We start from the raw sequence: 22072 nt of genomic DNA, 5'->3' as shown, positions 1-22072 counted from the left end.
AGGGAGCTTTGTATACAATAATTGCTAACCCAGTGGTGGTTTAATGGCCAGGAGCAGAGATTTGAATTTGATGCAAGCTGCTATGGGAGTCCAGTGCAACCAGACAAAGAGAAGAGTGACGTGCGCCCTCTTCAGCTCATTAAAGACCATTCCTGCAGCAACATTCTGTATCATCTGTAGATGTTTGGTTGTGCAGGCTGAGAGTCCGGCCAATAACACATAGCAATTTTTTAAGTCTAGACAGGACAAGAGCCTGGATAACCCTGCTGAAAAAACCAGCATCAAACCAGCATGGACCAGCATGGGAATTATGCTGGTCTATGCTGGTTTAGCTGGTGGTCATAGCATACCAGCACCAAAACACAACATATGCTGGTATGACCAGCATGGGATGCTGGTGCTAATGCTGGTTTAGCTGGTGCTAATGCTGGTTTGTTGCTGGTTTAGCTGGTGCTAATGCTGGTGCTGATGCTGGTTTGATGCTGGTTTAGCTGGTGTTCACTAGCAAACCAGCACCAAAACACAACATATGCTGGTCTTGCTGGTATGCTGTTTTTTTCAGCAGGGTAGGACTGGTGTAGCAGGCTCAGATAGGAAAGGTCTAATTGTCCTAGTGTAAAGGATGAATCTACAGGTGCGGGTGGTGGTGCAACATTGTCCATGAAGCAAAGTTGATCATCCATTACCACTTACAGGTTTCTGGCTGTCCTGGAAGGCATAATGGTTGAAAAACCTAGTTGAATGAAAAGGTTGTGATGAATCTTAGGGTAAGTCAATATTACAAGCTGTTCTCTCTTTGCCAGGTTTAGCCAATGGGGTAATGGTGATATGGTCAGCAGCCACATAGTGATGGGGACACTATACTGTCATAAAGCACCTTCCTTCAGATGAGACGTTAAACCAAGGTCCTGACTCCCAGTGGTTGTTAAATATCCCAGGATGTCTTTCGAAAAAGAGTAGGGATGTATCCTGGCCAAACTTGCCCATTGGCCTACTAATCATCCCCTTGTAAACCAATTGGCTATATCACTCTGTCTCCTCTCCACTAATAAGCTGGTGTGTGGTGGGTGTTTTGGTGCAATGTGGCTGCCGTCGCATCATCCAGGTGGTGGTGGTTTAGAAGAATCCCCCCTTTCATTTGCAAAGCGCTTTGAGTGCTGCAGAAAAGCGCTTAATGTAACAAATTATTAAAAAAATTAAATAGCTGCAGATGGTGATCCTTCATCCAGATGAGTGGGATGGCATGCTGAGACATGCTGAGATGTGGGCAGAAAATGTTGTATCATAAAGCTGGATATGATTTGATTGGCCATCGCATCATTTTGACTTTAAAGTGCGCTTTTAGACTGCTGATTGAAGCAGCCAGATAGAGATATGCATTGTATAGTATGCAGTTAGGCCTATAAGGCAGTTTTTTCATGACTGTTATTACACACCACAGGGATCTCAGTGGTGGGCACAGCCCAACAATGCTGCCATTTTCTTTTGTTAAGACAATTGTTAGCATTGGTTTAAATTCACCTGGTTTCCAGGAAACACCTACTTTAGATGGTTAAAGGGATGGGACTTGGAAAAGTTGTGGGAGGTATTGTGTCTATGTTTAGGTTTTTTTCATTCCAGCTTGCATGAAGGAAGCCGTTTGTGCATTATAAACAAAGATGTGTGAAAGAACCTGTCAGTCAAACAGGTGAACTCTGGTTGTAACAGCCAAAGCAATGATGTCTTATTTGGTTTTGATGAATCTCTTTCTAATGTTCTCTTGGCTGAAGGAAGTGACAGATGCCTCTCTGACAAAACCCAGCCTTCCGGAATTCACGGCTCCAGGAGACATCATCATCGGAGGGCTTTTTCCCATCCATGAGGCGGTGAAGGACAACATGAACTTATACAGCATCTCACCACCCCAGCGTTCTAACTGCAGCGGGTGAGTGCTCACTGTATAGGATTCAGCCAAAAAGCTATCGTGAGGTACCCTGTGATTCCTGTAAAATAAATTCTGAAGGATCCAGGTCGAGTCACCTCCGCACAATTTTGTTTCTCTTTAGATTTTACACAAGAGGTCTAACTCGGGCCCTAGCTATGATTCATGCTGTGGAAGTGGCAAACAGATCCCCTATGCTGACTGATTTGAACATTACTCTTGGATACCGCATTCAAGACACATGTTATGATGTTACCACTGCACTTTGGGCCATCCAGGATTTTACACGGTCATCCTCAGCCTGTGATGTAGCGCCAAACTCTTCTCTAGATGCCAAACCCACCATGGCAATAATTGGGGCCTCTTCCTCTGAAATCTCCATTGCAATTGCCAGGGAACTTAACCTTCTACTAATTCCACAGGTAAGATCTTTTGTAATATGAGGTAATACGATACAGTGTGTTCAGTTCTCATCTGTGTACCTGTTGCAGATTAGTTCCTCATCGACGGCCATCATTCTGAGTGACAAAATTCGTTTTCCTGCTTTCATGAGGACTGTCCCCAGTGATGAGCACCAGACCAGGGCCATGGTCAAACTGTTAAAGGACAGGAAATGGAACTGGGTTGGAATTATTACTACAGACGGAGACTACGGGCATTCTGCTATGGAAAGCTTTGTTGCCCAGGCCGCACAGGAGGGAATTTGCGTTGCCTTCAAGCAAATCCTACCCGACTCACTTACGGATAAACAAAAACTTAACACCTCGATCAACCAGATGGTGAACACCATTGTCAATAACCCTAAAGTTAAAGTGGTGGTCTCCTTTGCTAAATCTTCTCAAATGAAAGACTTATTCAAGGGTTTGTATGGTAAAGTTTTTGATAGGAGGGTGTGGGTGGCCAGCGATAATTGGTCGACTGCTACAAATATTCTTGAAGAAGTGAATCTCACAGATATTGGAGATGTACTTGGGTTTACCTTCAAGAGTGGGAATGTAACATCGTTCAAACAGTTCCTTAAGGATTTACAGTTTGAGGATGAAGAAAATCTGAATTCATTTCTGAAGGAGTTTTTAGAAAATTCGGATGTAGGAAATATTACAGTGGCGGTACAGAAACTCCTAAAAAATACTTATCCGGAGATGGTCTTTAGCATTCAGCTGGCTGTCTGTGTTGTTGCAAAAGCTGTGGCTGAACTATGTGGGAAACGCCAATGCAAGAATTCAACAAAAATCTATCCATGGCAGGTACTTCCCCACACCATTAGCCAGTTTAAAACTTAAATTATTTTCAAAGATTAATTTTTTTTTTTTTTTAAATAAATAAATAAAAACATGTATAAACATGTCACAAATGGTTTTTTTTGTTTCAGCTCCTTGAACAGATGAAAAACATCACTATTGAGATGGAGGGGGCAAATTACAAGTTCAGTACAAGCGGCGACATTGATTTGGGATATGATGTCATCTTATGGCAAGAAGATGAATTGAATAAAACTGTCAAAATTGCTGAATACGATATAATCACTGGCAATTTCACCTATATACGCCAGAATCTAAGTGTTTTTAAGGTGATATGTATGTATCATATACTACTAATAATGATAATTTTAGGGGTGGTTTCCCAGACAGGGATTAGCTTAAGCCAGGACTAAGCCTTAGTTTAATTAGGAAATATAACTAAATTTAACAAACATACCTTACTAAAAACATTTGTGCATTTTGAGGCAAAACAAAGAGCACTTATGTGTTTTAAGATATGTCAGTCCAAGTTGTTTTCAGTTTGGACAACCCTTACATTTGTTTTAGTCTAGGACTAGTCTATCAAGGAAGCCGCCCCATAGTTTTATATATTGTAGTATCTTAATAACTGTTTTTCTTTTCAGAATGTGATATCAAAATGCTCAAACAGCTGTCAGCCAGGGGAGTTTAAGAAGACAGCCGAAGGGCAGCACACTTGTTGTTACGAATGCATCAATTGCTCAGAAAACTATTACTCCAACAACACAGGCAAGTTCCTTGCTGCCCACACAAATGATATCTTTGGCCAATGACATAATTATTTTGACTTGTAATATTGGACAGAACACATGCTGGGTTAAAATTGACCCAATGCTGGGTTATTATTATAACCTATGGTTGCATAACAACAACCCAACATGGCATTTTTTGACCCAGCATGTGTTCCATCCAATATTTACCCAGCATGGGTTAAAAATAACCCAGTCATTTTTTAGAGTGCAGGGTCACATGTATGCTATTGTAATTGTTGTTTAAATGCATCTATACCAGCTTTAAACAGTCTGTATAAATAAATACACCTTAATACGACTTTACAGTGTAAATATGGCACTAAGACTCAAAATAGGCTTAACATTGAAATGCAATCAGAACATTATCTTAACATATGAATAAATGCTTCACTATTGCATTTCAGATATGGTCCAGTGCTACTCATGTGAAACAGACGAGTGGTCAGACTCTGGGAGCTTCAAATGTTACCCCAAGACTTATGAGTACTTTGAGTGGAATAATGGGTTAGCTATAGTGCTCTTGACCTTGGCTGCTTTGGGCGTCCTCTTCCTCTTCTTGATCTCTGCACTCTTCATCTATCAGAGGAACTCTCCTGTGGTAAAGGCAGCAGGTGGACCTCTCTGTCATCTAATCCTTGTTTCCCTACTGGGAAGTTTCGTCAGCGTTGTCTTCTTTGTGGGTGAACCGTGCAACATGACGTGTAAGGTGAGGCAGGTGGTCTTCGGCCTGAGTTTCACGCTCTGTGTCTCATGCATTTTGGTCAAGTCTTTGAAGATCCTTCTGGCTTTTCAGATGAACTTGGAGTTAAAGGAGCATCTGACCAGGCTTTACAAGCCATACATGATCATATGCATCTGCACGGGGGTGCAGGTCATCATTTGCACCGTTTGGCTGATCTTGCACAGCCCTTATAAAGACAAGGTGCCTAACCCCAAAGTCATTCTGATAAAGTGTAACGAGGGCTCAAACGTGGCATTTGGGGTCATGCTGGCATACATCATTTTATTGGCACTAGTGTGTTTCAGTTTCGCTTACAAAGGCAGGAAACTTCCGCAGAAATACAACGAAGCAAAGTTCATTACGTTCGGTATGCTCATTTATCTCATGGCCTGTGTTATTTTTATACCTGTGCACATTACCACAAGTGGCAAATACTTACCAGCTGTGGAGATGGTGGTTATTCTTATATCCAACTATGGAATATTGTGCTGCCACTTCTTGCCGAAATGTTACATAATCATTTTTAAAAAAGAGCACAATACCAGAGATGCTTTTCTAAAGAACATTAATGAATATTGTACCAGAAGTGTTAAGAACATAAAGGGTTTGAGTGAATCAGTCTATACCATATCTAATCCTCATCTTGTAGCTGCTGAGAATGCACCTAATGTTTCTGCACAAAAATAAAAACAAACAGTGACTTAAATGTATACAAGGCCAGAAATTAAAGATTGGCGGTCCACCATCAGATTTAAGATATGAGATATTGGCATCTTTAGATCAAAAAAAGACTATGAACTCACAATGAAGTTTTTGAAGCTGTATTAATTTAAATAATTCTTACCCTGCATGTGAAATCCAGGCTAAAGTCTCATAAGCCAATATGAGATTAGATATCCATCAGATTTCACCTTTCAATCTTTGACATAGCTTTACTCAGTCAATATTAAAGATATATTTTCTCAGAATGTTCTTTACATTATGTACGAAGATTTAGTAAACAGCATATCACAAAAATGAGTATAATATAGTTTATTACAGAGTAATGTTTACAAATGTGTAAATAGTAAACAGAGTGCATCTCTTTATATCGTCTTTAGATCAAAAGAGAAAAGTAATTTTACTCACTAGACGTTTTTAAAATATTTCTTGTACTGGCAGTCAGGAATAAAAAATTAGTTCACTAACATATATAAAGTTCAACAGAAAAATCTACAACAAAGAAAATATTATGTTTCCTCTTAGACCTCTGATTCCTCTTTCCTTTGTGAGTTCAGGATCATATGGGCGGGTAACACCTGAGCCACCGAATGGCCCCATTCAGGTTGCAGCAGCATTTGAAAGTTTTTTTTTTTTTTTGAAAATATCAAGATTTACAAACAAACATGCCTGCATATAATGTGTTTCTTCAGAATAGGATACAGAAAGATATAGCCTAAGGGAGCAACTAATAAATTAATCTTCCCTGTTTGTCATAATTTGCCATTGGTTGCATATTATGCTTTTTCTTATTAGAAATGTGACCATTTTCCTTTACATCTCGTAAATTTTTGGGAATTTGAAAGACTATAACAGTGGCGTAGCCTGAATTTTTATGTTGATTGGCATCTTAAATGAGTGTGCCAATCTATATTAAATGTAGGATAACGTCTGTATTAAATGTGCACATTTTAAAGTGTTCGTGTGGACTGCGTTCGGAAAATAAAAAGCATTGCACTTGCAGTTGTTCCGTGTGGTGACGAGTCACTACTCACGGTTCGGCTGGCATGTAATTTGATTTGCGGATTGACATGCAAATTTAAATAGGAAAAGTTTATAATTTCCATGTCTTGACTATAGAGAGTTGCGCTACTGTCTCTCACACTGTAGTCAATTATTTGGCAAACAGCACTGAAAAACAACAACGTTTTTATGTGGAGCGACTGTTTGCCCTGATATAATGTTATGTAATGTTACACTAAAATATATGCATGTGTAGATTTGCAACTATTTGTTGACTGTCAACTGATGTTGTTAGTTGTCAATCCCATAGTTAAAAATTTGTAGAGACATATTTGAGATGTTCTGCAAACATACAATTCCTTGAAGTTCATCAAAGAAGGTCACAGAAGCTAAACCAAGATGGTTATGCACAATGTGAAGTTCAACAACTGAGGATACAATTGCAGTTTTGAATTTTCTTCATTGTTTACATAAATATGAGATTAAGAATATATGACTAAATATTAGGTTTTAAATATCAGTCAATAATGTATATCTGATTATCAGATTTTGTCATATTAACTTTTTATATTAAAGAATGTACAATAAAGGAGTACAAGAGTTACAAGAATATAATTTATGAAAAATGTATCGCACACAGTTTTAAATATTTAATAAAAAAATTTTTAATTAAGGGATAGTTCACACAAAAATGTAAAGTTAAAAATAATTTTTCGGTACGATCCATTTATTGTTATGCTTTAAACTGTTTAAAAATAAAATAATTTTTTCTTCAATAATCACAACTTCCCAGACAGGATAGTTGGCGGTTTAGACAATTACAAATTATTCATAGCTGATGTGGATTTAAAAAGACTTCGTTTGTTATGGCACGACTCTTATCTTTGTCGAGACAGTCACACTTAATTGCAACCCCACCAGGAGATGAATCAGATGACATTAATGAAAACAGCAAAGTTTGACGTCTGCCCTTGAACCACCACTAATGGTTAAAAATAATGTCATTGAGGTTTACGTCAAGAAGAGAAATAAGAGACAAACCACATTTTCATCACAGTACACCTGTTATCTGAATGTGTAACAGAACATTTTATTTGCCTGTTTTTTTTCTACACAGCTTCACACAATATCAACATTTGTCCTTGAGGAAAGCAATGACCTCCTCTATACTGTAAATTTGTACCAATGATAACTTAACACAAATGTATTTTTTCTTCTAATGCGAAAAAGCAACCCAAACTTAGAAAACATTGTACAAACATGAGCAATATTACAAAACTATACACAATTGAATGTGCTTAATAAAGTTTCATTTTACATTCTCAATGTTTTGTAAATATATGGACTTTCCATTGTTATAATTCGTATTTATCTGGATCAACAGAAAACAATTACAGGTATGGGTGAAACGAGGAAATCGCTACAAATTCAGATGCAATTATCTGACGTACAGGTTTATATTACAGAAGTAAATTCCTTGCACGTAAATTCAATTGAGATGGTTAAAAAGGAAAAGAAATAAACGAGAGTTAGACAAAAAGAAATGTAAGTAGGGGCCATATTAGGAAAAGCTTACATTTAACAACATAACGCAGCTCCCCCACTATTTGAAAAGTATTTTTCACAAGACATCAAATCCCTCATCCAAAAACATTTCCTTGTGTCTTGAATGTATATATAATATACACACTACTATTTAATCTGAGCATTTTCTATAATGTCAAACATTAAATAAATCAAAATTAAAACCAGTGGCAAAACAAACATGTTTTGGTGAGATCAGAAACAACCCAATGTAACAAAATACTTTTCAATGATATGCTTATGTAATCTTGGTGATCATGTGACCACACTTAAATAACTGCATGCAACGTTTTCAGGGACGCTTTAACAGCATCAGCAAAGCGGGTGACAGGGCAATGATCTGCACGCTGGTTTCTGAACAGCCGGACCCTGCAGACCGGTTACTTTAAACAGCACAATAAATACACTTCTGTATCTTCTGTATCAGAAGCCCGGCTATTCAAGTAAATGTCACATGAAAATAAATAGTGTACTAGAGGCATGGCGTGCCCTCAGGATACATGCTTGTTTGTTAACAAACATGGAATAAGCAGTAGGTGTGATGGCACGCAGTCATATCAATCCAAATACATTCTATGTCTCGCCAAACACCACATCAGACCCTTGTGGTTTATGCCACACATATCCATTTGCATAGAAGCATGTATACTCCACACGAGAAGAGAAATGTCAGAGCTGAAGGCTAGGCGCTTGTCCCACACGATTGCCGATTGACGAGGTAGCTTCACATTTCTGAAGGGACATGGAGTAAAGTTTACCTAACAGAACACCAGTGCCAATGTCTAATAATATTAACAACAAGAAGAACAATAAAAGCTGGAGGGTTTTTAAACTTTGCCATTCTCCGCTTCATACCCTCTCACACAACAAGGGAGCTTGGAAGATGGGCAGGTTGTAAATGGAAGATTTATTGCATGGGGTCGGCATCATTTCTGGTGAGAGCAGCTATAAGGTGCTCTGTTTCTGGAGTAAAACCTGCGCTACAGAGAGGAGGGGGAGACTCCAGGCAGGATGGATGGAGAAAACAAGGCCTGAAAGCTTGGCCAGCAGCACAGGATAAGGGTTAGAGCTGGAAACCCTCCATTGGTGCCTCAGGCTGCTGGAAAATGTACTGCCCCTGGTTCTGATCCACTTGCGGAGCGATGCTGGCATCTTCCTCCTCCACCCCAAAGTAGTGCTCGATCAGGTCAAAGGCTTTCTGGTAAATCTCCTGGTTCTCGTGGCTCTGCAAGAACTCAATCTTGTCCAAACCTGGAGAGGGACATTAACAGTCAGTCACACATTTATAAAGTTTTCCAATTCATCCCAATACCGTTTCATAAATATTTTTATGGACCTCACTTTGTGTAAATGGAATAAAAACGGGACACAAGCGGATCAAAAACCTGTATTATGTCACAGTGTGCTGTTGCATTGCCTTCACCAAAATAAAGGGCCTTGCCTTTGGAAAAAACTGTCAAATATTGTTTGTTTTTATTATTAATACCACCCATAGTCAAACAAACAAAACAGTGGTGCGAGTGTTGCTTAACGTAACCTCTACTGCCATCTTGTGGAGGTCCTATAAGTGCAGTTGGCAGGAAAACCTGACTAATGTGAAAATGTAGGATCCAAATCTAAAATCAGCTAAAAATATCAATCACTGCTTCATAGATAATTTTTTAACCACACACAAACACAAATGTATAATGTTAGTATAAAGTTAGGTTTAGTGCTGCACAATTAATCGCATCGCAATCGCAATCGCGATGTCAGCCTGTGCAATTATATGACAGCAAAATGTTGCAATTATATTAAATAAATAACACAAACTTTCTGATAACAGTTTGATGATTTTCCTTGCTGTTTAAAAAAAAAGAAAGAAAAATGAACAAAAAAGGCAGTGTACGTGACATGTGGCATGCACGTGTGTGGTGTGCTTCGTCACTTATACCAGAGCGAAGATGGATGCAGAGGAGGTTGACAGTGATCTGCTAGCTAAAAAAAACTCTATGTCTGTTGTATGGCGGTATTTTGGATTTAGGATTACTGACACTGAGCAGTTGCTACATCACGTGGCAATACGAAAAAAATTCTAGTTTTACAAATACAAATTTTAGCTAAACTGTGTGTGGATTTTCTTTAAAACCCATCAAGTTGACTCATGATACCATTTAGTATAATCGCAATCGCACATCGCAATTTTAGCATCAATAACCGCAATGGGAAAAATTACCCAAATCGTGCAGCCCTAGTTAGGTTGATGCCTACCATAAGCTTCTTCAATAAGGGCACAGTATGGGTTGATCCCACTTCCGTTCTGTTTGGACTCTTGTTCTCCTAGTCTGAGAATGTTCTCCAGGCCGTTCAAAGCCACCTGCACAATCTTGGAGTCCATCACCGTCAGCAAGTCACACATGGGCTTTATCGTGTTCAGGGATACCAAGTACCTGTGTATAAGCATGCTTATTTAATCTTTGGTCTTACAAACCAGTGCATGATGTAGCTAGTCTATCCAAAATCCATATTAAATATAATCACACATTACTTATGCACACTAACATAAACATATGGATAACTATTCAAAATCAGTTCACCTGATCTGCTCTGGTGTGCCTCCAGAGGTGGCGTTCGTAATTGCCCAAGCTGCCTCCTTCCTGGTTCGGAATTCTGCCTTTTGCAAAATCTCGATTAGCAGTGGGAATATGTTAGCATCAATTACTGCCTGCAACAGAGATAATACAATAATAATAAGCCATCTGACAATCTGGCGAATGATCTCATGTTCCACACGTGTAAGCATCTGGCTGCTGTAACCTGGATTTGCGCTCGATTCCCAGCTGTAATATTGGATACGGTCCAGCAGGCTTCTTTTCTGATGGACTCCTTTGGACTGCTGAGTAAGTGAAGCAGGCAGGGCAGAGCGGAGCAGTTAAGTATCACCTGATGTAAGACACAAAAGCGATCAGAAAATTATTTATACGCAGTATTAAGATCTCCAAACCTGATCCAAAACATTTTGGACAGAGATTAGCGAAGTCTGTTGGCAATCAGACTGCCCAAAACAGATCTCAATGCCAGGTTTAGTAAAGTGATGTGACTATCAAGTATGGTAGCTCATACTCAAAATGTGCACTCTGCATTTTAACCCATCCCAGGGAGTAGTGAACACACACACACACACACACACGTCGGGAACACAAAGACACACACACCCAGATCAGTGGGGGGAAAATGTACTTCACAAGAGCACCTCTGTTACAACCTGCTAGACGTGAGACTCGAACCAGAGGCCTTTGGGTTACAAGTCTGACTCTCTAACTCATTAAATTAAAAAGAAAAAAGAAAGACAAATAAGAGTGAAAGAAGATAACTACTGTACCTGGGTCTGAATATCATCTCCTGTTACAATATTGCCCACTGCTCTTAGTGCAGGGGACACAACCTTGTAATCACTGTGCCTGTGAACAGACAACACACATTAACAGTTACATACATGTCTCAAACTGTTACTTAAGCCAAACAGTGACTTGCTTAAAGCAGTAAATTGTGAAAGAAAAAGGGAGAAAACAGTTGATGTTAAAAATATAAACTTGTATCTTTTGTGTTTGACCTTTTAAATATTTTGCCACTTGCTTCTTTTGATATTATGTCCATTAAAATTTGCATTAACCAGGAATAATAACTTAAAGTATACAACTGTCGTGTGTTATTTGAATAATAATGGTCTTCACTGGAATGAAGAGGCCTAGCCAAACCGGTTTGCATGAAAAGGCATCTGCAAACTTTCAGCCATTCATTCAAGTTATGCAACCACATAATGTGATGTGAAATTTCCTGATATAATTAACAGGCTAGAACTTTGTGTTAATATGCGTGGCCCTCACATGAGCAGTTCAACCAGCCTGCGGCATACGCCGGAGTCAATGACTGTCTGGATTTTATCGTTGGGTCCATCCGACAGGTATGAAAGTGCCCAGCAAGCATCTGCGAGAACATCAGGATCACTGCTGAAGAGCAATCTGGATAGCACACTCAAACAGGGCGACACCTGTAAGGAACAACAAACTGCTTAAGTATGTGAGGTTTATATGGAAAAAGCACAGAGAGATCAAGTTTATGATTATCATTCAAATCAGATGACCAAGTATTTTTAGAAATGTATGAAATGTAGTTTATCTTGAACAGGTTTCACTCACCTTTGCAAAGTCTGGAGGGGGATTTTTCCCTCTGCACAAGTTGGACAGCGCCCACACTGCGTTCCGGGTAGTGGTGAGCCGATTTGATTTCCCAAGCAACCTAAAGAAAGATGAAGGTAGTGTAACAGTTGCTATGAAATCTGACCACTAGATGGCCATCTTGCAGGTTTAAAGGTCCTAATAAATGTCCTTAAAGGGATAGTTCGGCCAAAAATTATATTAAACCCATGATTTACTCACCCCCAAGCTGTCCGAGTTGCATATGTCCATCGTTTTTCAGACAAACACATTTTCGGATATTTTATACACCCATAGTCCACGACCTTCAAGTGAGCAGCAGCAGAGTAGTCTCCGTAGGCTGCGTAAGCCCTCATCCTGAATGCGGACGCGACTAAGATGGCGGCGCTACCGGAAGGTATTTATTTTCGTTAATAAAGTTTTAAATATGGATATTCTACAACAACACCACTCGGATTACCCTCAGAAGACCTTTGTTTATCATCCTGGAGCCGTTTGGATTTAATTTGTGATGGATGGACGCACTTTTTTTGGACTTGAAGGTCGAGGACTATGGGTGGACCCCGTAACATTACATTTAACCAACTGAAAGATCTAACACATTTTATAAAATATCCGAAAATTTGTTTGTCTGAAAAACAGCTTGGGGGTGAGTAAATCATGGATTTAATATCATTTTTGGCCGAACTATCCCTTTAAGTGCTCCCTCCTCTGGCATTGCTCAGACATATGGACAGTCTTGCCTTAAACCTCTAAAACCAACATTAGGCAGGTAATCATAATATGAATGGCTTATTAATAGCTTCTTTTTTCCATATTAAGCTGGGACATGAAAATTATCTTAACACTAAAAAACATTACAGCCTTTAGTTTAAGATGTAAGCAACAAACATAGCAGTCAATCAATCACATTGCTGGGATCGGTATGAAACACTTACTGCTGAAGAGAGGGTAGGATGCCACAGTTGAGGACGTAGTCTCTGCACTCCGCATTATCCCCGGCAATATTCCCTAATGCCCATACTGCCTGTAATAACAACGATAAAACATCAGATCAAACTAATGTGCTGTTGGGTTAAACTATAAGCTCTTATATTATCTGTTAAGTCACCTGCTCTTGAACATCCTCATACTCGGAGTTGAGCAGCTCTATGAACATAGGCACAGCTCCGGTCTCAATGACCACCTTGGTGTGTAAAAAGGTCCCCGATGCAATGTTGGTCAGGGCCCAGGCGGCTTCAAACTGGTTAAAACAAGCAACAAGACCATCTCAAAATCAGACAGTGTGCGCAATTCATGGTTCTGATAAGGCATTTGATATGACATGCTCACCTGCAGGGTGCAGTTATCATTCCTTTTTAGAAATTCAACAAATCTGTTTACAACACCAGGTGTGTGGATGACCTCATCAATGGGAGGATTGGGCTCTGATGGGTGTTAATGGACATTATGTTATTATGGTATTCTTTCAATGGCTTTTAATTCTTTTAATGGAAGGTACAAACCTTTAGATAGTAGCTTTCTGAATCTTTGAGTTGCTAATAACTGCTGGTCTGGATCCTCAGAAAAGATCATTTGAATCATATCTTGGGTTATTACTCCGTCCTGTATCGATTGAAAAGTAATGTTACCAGATGTGCTTTTTGTTGTTCATCTAGTGTTAAACAGACTGGAATACTTACACCTGATACAGGTACAGTGGAGCTGATGTCAGGGTCCTGAATAGGGAATTCTAGCATGGACTCATCACCAGGTGGTACACAAACGTTCCTCTTTTTAAACAGCTAAGGAAAAGAAACAGCTTTTATATAAAGTAAACATTTTGAGCAATGAGCAACCAACATACCATTGCACTTTACATCTAGTCACTTAATGTGCTTTAAGAGGAGGAACAATCATAGCAAACCTGCTCCTCTCTCTTCTGTTTGCGAAGCTGTATGCCCTCTTCCTCTCTCCGTCTCCGCATTTCTTGGGGGTTCAGGGCTTTATTCTTGTAGCTTTTCATTCGATAGTTTTCTTTGCCTGGGCTCGCCATTGCGTCTTTAGATCAGTAAAAGTAAAAAGCACAGTCAATGCAGTTTCTCACAATGTATGATCATCTCTATAGATTTCATATGGTCATACTTGTTTTTTATCAAACCGTTTGGGATGACATGAGGCGTCTATGGTTATCTGAAACCAACTGTAGTTGACAGTTGTTGAGTTACCTGGGCAACATCACAGAGCACTAACTGAAACCGTGTTAAACTTGTTTAATTATTTGGTTAACGTTCTTGTTGTTCAGCTTCATTTGCTCACACCCTTGATATCTAAATCGTCCATTTCAACAGGCTGGTGAATTTTACGAGATACCTGACAATATCATTTACAATCAACCCCACAGTTTAAGCCTTAAAATAAAACAAACAACCTATATGTTAAAAGAAACAGATTTGAAAGACATCCTTAACTTTATGCTGGATGTACACAAATACAGCTTTATTAATCGGTGATGTTTTAATCCGAACATCATACTGAGGTACGTGTGGTATGATGGGGGACGACTGCAATTAAAAACAACTTACAAAGTGAACAAACACAACTCTAAACACAATAGTTCATCGATTTAACTCTATAACGAAATATTCATGTTATTAGTGTTCACAATCTCCAGTAGATCAGCACCTGTTTACAACTGCTGGCTATTTATATAATCAAAAATCTTTACGTTTATCTGACAATCGCATAAAACCAAAGAGACACTAAAACTACGTTAGTAATTTCTGTAATCACACCAAGTCCTACAAGGTTCTTAACTTTACCACTGATCAGCCCCTGTGTGCTAACATGCTACTCGTGTTCTGCTAGCTAACGTTATCACTGGACGTCAAAATGATTCCCGAATCTCTTTGAACGCACTGCTTTCACCTAAATAAAATTGATATTCGGGTTTTAAATGTTTAATAACTCTCACCCATTCGCCGTAGATGGGAGATGGAAATGCTGTCCGTGTGTTTAAAATTTCCTCTCAAGAACCCTCCCGAGTTTCAGCTGAGAGCAATATGGCGTCGAGCGGTGAGAAACGTCACTTCCCATGTTGCTTCCGGTTTGCACGAGCGGCCTGTTTCAATAACAATAAAGGAAAGTGAAACGGAGGATTGCTTCACTTGTACTGTCAACGTTGTTTAGATTAGTAAGTAAGACAATATAACACATTTTAAGATAGTTTTACTATTTAATTGTTGTTTAGTGGACAGGTGCAATGTCTGAATTGTCATATACAGTGTTGTTTATCTAGGCTATTTGACTAGCTGTCACACAATGAGTATTTGTTTGTAAAATTGAAACATAACGTCGACACAATTTTTAGGTTAGCTACGGTCAGATAGAATAGATTTAGACGTTAATGATTATCGTTATGTTGCTTTCAGATTGAAATTCATTCTTGAATGCACCCAAAACGATGCGTTTTCCATTAGAAAACCATTGTTTACTATCAACTGTTTATAATTATAAAAAGCCTGGCAAAATTATTTTATGTAGTTAGTTTTGTGCCTTTTTTCTCTAGCATTATTTGTGTTCTAGTGTCCCAACCCATTACCAGTAGACTAACCAGTAGATTATAGCTTCTATTAAAACGAATACAATTCCTAAACTAACCATTAAATTATCAGAATTTTCATTCATGTTTTTGGCAGAAGCTTTTATCCAAGCTACATACAGTGCATTCAAGCTATACATTTAATCAGTATGCATGTTCTCTGGGCTCGAACCCACTACCTTTTGCTCTGCTACACCGACCGAGCTATACAGTAGGATTATTAGTAAATCGTACATTGTTTCATTTGTTTTGTCTAGGCAATGCCTGTGTGTGATATCTGCTGTGAAGAACTTCTGTCTGAAGCAGACCTGAGGACACACCTCCTCCTCAGTCACCTTGAGAATGAGATGACCTGCCCGTTCTGCTCACTGTCAGGGGTCTCTTATGACGAACTGAACTTCCACATTAACACAGCACACGTAGAGGACGACTGCCAGGTCATAACTGCCACTGTGGCTGACAGTAGCCAAAGAACCTTAAATGGCCTTCCCAAATGTGAAATAAACTCCACAAGGACTTCTAAAAATCCTTTGGATGCTCGTATGCACAAGGTTTCTCAACCCCTACCTCAGTTATCTTTCCACTCGACACCCTCTCAGGTCAATGAGATGGCTACTCAAAATACAGGGGCCACTCTTTCTCAAAAAACATTGTCGAGAGGGAAAAGTTCACCGCCGGCAGCAGACACGGCGAGTGGTGTGTTTAAACCGGGCAGAAGTACACAACCACTCAGCAACTATAAGGAAAAAAGCTGTAAGAAAGAACAAGGACATCGCAAATCGAAGCAAATGCGCTTGTCGTCACCTAATAAAGGTGACTTTTCCATAGGATCATAAAAAATAAGTGACAGGTTTTTGTTTAGATACTTAATCTGGTTTTCCTTGTGCATTGTAGAGGGTCAGTTTCCATGTCCGATGTGCAGTCATGTCTTCAGTGACTGCTTTATTCTGCAGGAGCACGTTGAGACGCATCTTCAGGATCAAGACGTGGCTGAAGGTTTGTTATGGAACAATCAAAATTTTAAACTGACAAGCACTTTCTGTCACAAGCAGTACCACTGGATCAAGTCTACTTGCATTTTTCATCACATTGACATCTTTTATGGTTTTTCCTGTTTAGGGGCTGTTCCTGATGTTGGAACGTCAACAGAATGTTGTTCTACCGGAAACAGTAGATTTGGTAAACTAACTAGTTAAATGGATTGTTTATCCAAAAAAGTAAATTCTTTCATCAATTACTCACATTTTTATGTTGTTTGATACCTGTTTTATAGAAGAAAGAGTCATACAGGTTTTAAACATCATGGAAGTGAGTAAATGATGACTTCAGAATTTAGATTTTTGGGTGAACGATCCATTTTACTTTGTTCATTGTCAGATATTTTCATTCAGGATGTGAATGAGAACACTAAACACTATATGCATGATTTGGATCTACAGATTCGGCACGTTACGTGTGTCCACTGTGTTCTCTGAGCTGTTTCGACAGCAGTTCACTGCAGGAGCATGTCGATCTACACATGCAATATGACTCAAACTCTGCAGCAGGTATGTGTACAAGGTTTTAATGGGTAAAGGGGCACTCCGCTTTTTTTGAAAATAGGCTCCTCTGGAGTAAAACAATTGAGTAGCCAATCTCTGGGTCTGGCGATACCACTTTTAGCATATTTTAGCATAATCCATTGACCATTAGCCAAATAGTTTAAATATTTTTTTCTATTTAAAAATAATTGGTAACTTTCAATAGCAGGAAATTATTTTCGGACACTGCGTAATATCAAGTCAAGTTTTAAATAGGAAAAATACTGAAACTCTTTGGTCATTTTTGAGCGCGATGCTAATGGTCTAATCAGATTCAATGGATTATGCTAAGCTATGCTAAAAGTGGTACCACCAGACCCGGAGATCAGCTGAATGGATTCCAAAACGGTAAAAATCAAATGTTAAACTTTAGGGTATCTGGAAAATGAGCATATTTTCACAAAAAGTGGAGTGTACCTTTAAAGAACCTTTGTCTAAAATAAGTTCTAAAACTTTCTTTATTAATTTTATGCATATGCGTCGGTATGAATCAGAATGTAATTTTATTTGCTGTTTTTGTAAACCATCTGCCTTTACTGTAATGTTCAGGAAATGATGGTGATCTAAATCTGGCCAGGAAGCTTCAGGATGAGGAGGAGCAGAGATGGAAAGAGGCAGAAACGAGGAGAGAAGCTGAGGAGTTTAAGAAGCTCCAGGTTAGCTAAAGCAACCTAAAATACTCGTGTAAAACATTTTTATGTTGTTGTGCAATTTATTAAAGGTCTTTTTGTTGGAGTTAAGCACATTGGAACCATAATGACTGAAAATGACCCAATACAAAATACCTTGCATTGCTCCTGTGATATTTCAGAGGCAGTTTGGTCTTGATAACAGTGGTGGTTATCGTAAGCAGATGGAGAAAAATATGGAGAGGTCTGTGTCTCGAGGTCAAATGGTTCCAGCAGAGTTTCACAGGAAGAGGGCGGAGATGCTGGAGTCTCTGGCGTCTGGGGTGGACGATGGCCGAAGCAAAACATCAGGTCCTTTGGGAATAAATCGTTGTATTGCATAAGTAATGTTTGTATTGTAATTTTTGATCCTGTTATTTAATTTATTGGTGGAACACAATAAATCTGTCTACTTATAAATAGATAGAAAAACCTAAATATATTTTTTATTATTTATTTTGTATTATTAAACAATGAAGCCAAAAACAGCTAAAAGTGATTTGACCTCTGTTTTAGGACTTATGACGGCTCTGTATAAACACTACCAGAGAGAAGTCTCTGACTGTGCTCATGTGTGGCTGTGTGCCGAGACCGATCACTACTCCTCTTCAGAAGGGGATAAAGGATGGGGATGTGGCTACAGAAACTTCCAAATGCTTCTTTCATCACTACAAAGGATGGAGCAATATAATGTTTTACCTGGTAAAAAAGCTTCATTTATTATTTGCGCTGACTCCTTATCCTATTTTGCATGGCTTTATTTCGCTTAGAATGCAATGTATTCTTTATTTTGTCCTTAATTTTCCCAACATAGCTGAAGTTCCCAGTATTCCAAGGGTGCAAGGCATGATCGAGGAGGCATGGAGCCAGGGCGCAGATCCTCAGGGTGCTTCACATTTCAATCATCGACTGCAGGGGACACGAGCTTGGATAGGAGCTACAGAAATCTTTGCAGTTCTCACCTCTCTTAGTGTCAAGTATGTAACTATAAACTTACTCAGATACACACATAAATACTAAAGTTTAAAACTTTTCTTAAACTAACTTTCAGAGCCCGAATTGTGGATTTTCACAAGGCCACTGGCCCTGGAGACACGCATCCCAGACTATTTGAGTGGATTAAACGGTATTTCTCAAACTCTGCCAGTAGGGGTGCAAGACTGCCGCCTAGGATAGTGCAGACGTCATTACCACCTGTATACCTCCAGCACCACGGTAGGTATTGCAAAAGAGTTATTACAAATCAATGTATATCAACATTACAGTACAACTTACAGTAACTAATTCACACGTAATTTAAACATAAACACATTAAATATATGTATATATCCGAAGTGACTTATGCATTCATGTTTGAGTTTGAGTGGGACTTCACTTTCCTATAGCTCAACTATGTGATTTTCTGTATTTTTGATTAGGCCACAGTCGCTCCATAGTGGGAGTTGAACAGAAATTGAACGGCACCCTGTGCCTACTGCTCTTTGATCCGGGGCTTGCACCCGGGGAAATGAGGCGATTACTTTCACAGGATACAGCGTCTGGCATGGTACGCCGTATGCGGAAATTTCCCGGTGCCCTCAAACACAGACAGTATCAGGTGGTGGCTGTGCAGGGAGTGCTAACACCTGAAGAAAAACAGGTAATGTAGACCTACATGTTTAAGATTAGATTGAACTTGGATTACGCTTGGAATTCATCGCATTGCTAATGGGTTTTGGCTACCACCTATTTGCGCACTTTTACTGATGTGCACTTGGGCAGATGATGAAATTTCTTGTAGTTTTACTACGCATTACATCCATCACAGCTATGCAAAGCATGCTACAACTTCTCTGACTTCTACAGTTCATTACATATTATGCTGTTGCATAATGCGTTTTTTCCACATACCTTGAATGAGAAAGACAGTATTATTTGAAAATATAATCTAAATATAACCTTGATATCTTTAATAAATATATATTGACTGAGTAAAGGCCAAAGTAAGGTCAATTTTTTTACGCATACAGTGCACGTGACGCAATTTTCATCATCAGAAGAGTGTGTGCATACTTTACCAGATTTTTTAAACGCTGCATATGTGTAAAAAAAACTATACCCAGGGCTTAAAGGAAAACACCACCGTTTTTCATTATTTTACTGTGTTCTTCTCTTAACTTAGACTAATTAATATATACCTATCTTTTTTCAGTGCGTGCACTAAATCTTTGTACATCGAGTTGTGAATGTGTTAGCATTTAGCCTAGCCCCATTCATTCCAAACACTTCCATTTTTTTCCCCACAAAACGGTGTGCATTAACGTCACTTTTCCACCTGACCATGCCGGAGCTCGTTCTGTTGAGTGGCAAAACATTCAACAAAATAGCTGGTTTTCATAGCGGCTGCTGCAAAAACCCCAGTAAAACTTACTTTTATCAGATTAAATTGAGTTTAGTTGGCCTTAACAGTGACTCTAACAACTTGCCAAACAACCAGTAGTCTGTGGACATTGGCATTTGGCCAGACATTTCTTTGCCTGACACATGACATAACACTATTAAACCATCCCACCTTTGTAAAACACTAGGCTCACCATAATGGATGTTTTTTTTAATGAATGCTCACTGACGAAACGTTGCAATTACACAGAATAAGAGTATTCATTGGTGTATTTTTATAGGATTTTTTATCCCAAAATTGTACATGGCTACTGCTACTGATTTACTTCTCCTTTGAGTGTTTTTTGCAGTCTGGAAAAAGACCACTCCTAATTTTTGTTGAATCTGTTAGCGTAGTTGATCACGACTTTTTCACACTATGCTAATGGTGTCGCACAGACTTTTTACCACTCAGTGGGCGTGACCGCAGTCACTTTTGCCAAAGGTGACGTGGTGCCCCATAGTACATATGTTAAAGTCGCAATGAAAGTAAAATAAAAAACTGTCATTTGTTTTGTAATATTGTGGTATTTTTTTTCCAAATGATTTATCTGTGAGCTTCATTAATTTTTTTAAATTAATGTGCCCTCATAATCTTTAATCAAAAATGCAAATCTCCTCCCCTCCTAAAACGATCTCTCTTTACTTCATGTCATAATGTATGGCAGGTGGGCGCTGGGCGGGGTCCGGGAGAATATCGCTGTGATTAGCAATTAGCAACACGACCCAACTTCAAATGATCCAATTAGATCTCGATGGACAAATTCAAATCCAGCCCTGCCTTATTTAATTTCAGAGGCCGTTTTTTTCTCGGATACACATCACCACTGGGAAAATTAGGCAATTGGTACTTCCGTTTCATGGCGACTTTAAGGTTTACCTCAAAAAACATATACCCACATATAAATAATTAAAGCTTGTTAAAATAGCCACTTTGTAGGTGTGAGCAAAAATGTGCCATTTTTGGGCGTGTCCTTTTAAATGCAAATGAGCTTATGTAATGCAAACTCTGATCACAATGATGGTGGTTTGTTGAAATTGAAACTACTCAATTGTACTGTCAATTATTTTCTTTATCTCTCATTTAAAATGCTATTTTATTTTATTGCTAATTTTTTTTTTTATTTAGTTGTATCTTGTGTTCTTCATATTATATTATATTGTTGAATGCTGTATGAAGGCTATGCACCAATATGTACAAGTGTGTACAGATGCCAGTGATAACTTGAAGGTTGAACTTGCCTAGATATTTTTGCAAGGGCTATGTTTAGACAGTGAAACTATTGAATGCTAATCATCAGGTGTGTGTGTGTGTGTGTGTGTGTGTGTGTGTGTGTGTGTGTGTGTGTGTGTGTGTGTGTGTGTGTGTGTGTGTGTGTTTTTTACAGAGCTGCATTCTTAATTCAAGAACATTGTGTGCTGAGAAAATTCCCTGATGCCATTGTGGAGATCTGCTGACTGCATGTGTCCATCAATTGTACTTGTACTGTATCTTCTAGTCCCAGCTAGTTTTAATTTCTAGTCTTGTGAAACAAACTGTGAAACTGTTTATTTTGTACAAATGTTCATGATAAATAATAAATGTGTTTTATTATACTTACACCTGAATAACAAGTCTTCTTTAAACAATTACTTCACTCTCGGTCTGAG

General features: G+C 38.8%; 3 protein-coding genes across 4 annotated transcripts; 2 read left to right on the top strand and 1 right to left on the bottom strand.

Moving 5' to 3' along the window:
- Nucleotides 1–263: 263 nt before the first annotated feature.
- Nucleotides 264–6837, top strand: LOC135727488 (G-protein coupled receptor family C group 6 member A-like). Of its 2 annotated transcripts, XM_073811717.1 has the most exons (7): nucleotides 264–767; nucleotides 1770–1924; nucleotides 2046–2343; nucleotides 2413–3168; nucleotides 3294–3491; nucleotides 3807–3930; nucleotides 4358–6837. In XM_073811717.1, the coding sequence occupies exons 1-7, from the start codon at nucleotides 756–758 to the stop codon at nucleotides 5359–5361; spliced, it is 2547 nt and encodes an 848-aa protein (XP_073667818.1). In that variant the 5' UTR covers nucleotides 264–755; the 3' UTR covers nucleotides 5362–6837. The 2 variants fall into 2 exon arrangements, with proteins under 2 accessions (XP_073667818.1, XP_065101390.2); XM_065245318.2 differs by lacking the exon at nucleotides 264–767 and having other exon boundaries at nucleotides 1719–1924.
- Nucleotides 6838–7461: 624 nt separating this feature from the next.
- On the bottom strand, nucleotides 7462–15242 carry kpna5 (karyopherin alpha 5 (importin alpha 6)). Its single transcript, XM_065298335.2, has 14 exons — nucleotides 15130–15242; nucleotides 14083–14216; nucleotides 13859–13960; nucleotides 13682–13781; nucleotides 13509–13603; nucleotides 13288–13419; nucleotides 13115–13203; nucleotides 12159–12258; nucleotides 11847–12010; nucleotides 11342–11420; nucleotides 10777–10902; nucleotides 10557–10684; nucleotides 10231–10409; nucleotides 7462–9231 (listed from the first exon to the last, which is right to left on the bottom strand). The coding sequence occupies exons 1-14, from the start codon at nucleotides 15131–15133 to the stop codon at nucleotides 9044–9046; spliced, it is 1620 nt and encodes a 539-aa protein (XP_065154407.1). The 5' UTR covers nucleotides 15134–15242; the 3' UTR covers nucleotides 7462–9043.
- On the top strand, nucleotides 15232–22043 carry zufsp (zinc finger containing ubiquitin peptidase 1). Its single transcript, XM_065298334.2, has 12 exons — nucleotides 15232–15348; nucleotides 16014–16569; nucleotides 16651–16752; nucleotides 16876–16935; nucleotides 17196–17303; nucleotides 17886–17992; nucleotides 18148–18316; nucleotides 18521–18706; nucleotides 18819–18981; nucleotides 19056–19219; nucleotides 19423–19643; nucleotides 21811–22043. The coding sequence occupies exons 2-12, from the start codon at nucleotides 16017–16019 to the stop codon at nucleotides 21856–21858; spliced, it is 1881 nt and encodes a 626-aa protein (XP_065154406.1). The 5' UTR covers nucleotides 15232–15348; nucleotides 16014–16016; the 3' UTR covers nucleotides 21859–22043.
- The last annotated feature ends 29 nt before the right edge of the window (nucleotides 22044–22072 follow it).

The sequence above is a fragment of the Paramisgurnus dabryanus genome, chromosome 13 (assembly GCF_030506205.2).
Source record: "Paramisgurnus dabryanus chromosome 13, PD_genome_1.1, whole genome shotgun sequence".
Classification (NCBI taxonomy): Eukaryota; Metazoa; Chordata; class Actinopteri; order Cypriniformes; family Cobitidae; genus Paramisgurnus; species Paramisgurnus dabryanus.
The sequence above is the reverse complement of the archived record's forward strand: the minus strand, read 5'-3'. Positions and strand labels throughout refer to the sequence as shown.

What these genes read in the sequence shown, in the direction of transcription:
- kpna5 (XM_065298335.2), bottom strand. An exon ending in CCACTGTACCTGTATCAGGT is followed by an intron (nt 13,782 to 13,858) that starts GTAAGTATTCCA and finishes CAATCGATACAG; the next exon opens with GACGGAGTAATAACCCAAGA. An exon ending in ATGATAACTGCACCCTGCAG is followed by an intron (nt 13,420 to 13,508) that starts GTGAGCATGTCA and finishes TGTTTTAACCAG; the next exon opens with TTTGAAGCCGCCTGGGCCCT.
- LOC135727488 (XM_065245318.2), top strand. Translation starts at nt 1,719, where the DNA reads ATGTCTTATTTGGTTTTGATGAATCTCTTTCTAATGTTCTCTTGGCTG. An exon ending in ACCTTCTACTAATTCCACAG is followed by an intron (nt 2,344 to 2,412) that starts GTAAGATCTTTT and finishes TACCTGTTGCAG; the next exon opens with ATTAGTTCCTCATCGACGGC. An exon ending in AGAATCTAAGTGTTTTTAAG is followed by an intron (nt 3,492 to 3,806) that starts GTGATATGTATG and finishes TTTTCTTTTCAG; the next exon opens with AATGTGATATCAAAATGCTC.
- zufsp (XM_065298334.2), top strand. Translation starts at nt 16,017, where the DNA reads ATGCCTGTGTGTGATATCTGCTGTGAAGAACTTCTGTCTGAAGCAGAC. An exon ending in GCAATATAATGTTTTACCTG is followed by an intron (nt 18,707 to 18,818) that starts GTAAAAAAGCTT and finishes TTCCCAACATAG; the next exon opens with CTGAAGTTCCCAGTATTCCA. An exon ending in TAACACCTGAAGAAAAACAG is followed by an intron (nt 19,644 to 21,810) that starts GTAATGTAGACC and finishes TGTTTTTTACAG; the next exon opens with AGCTGCATTCTTAATTCAAG.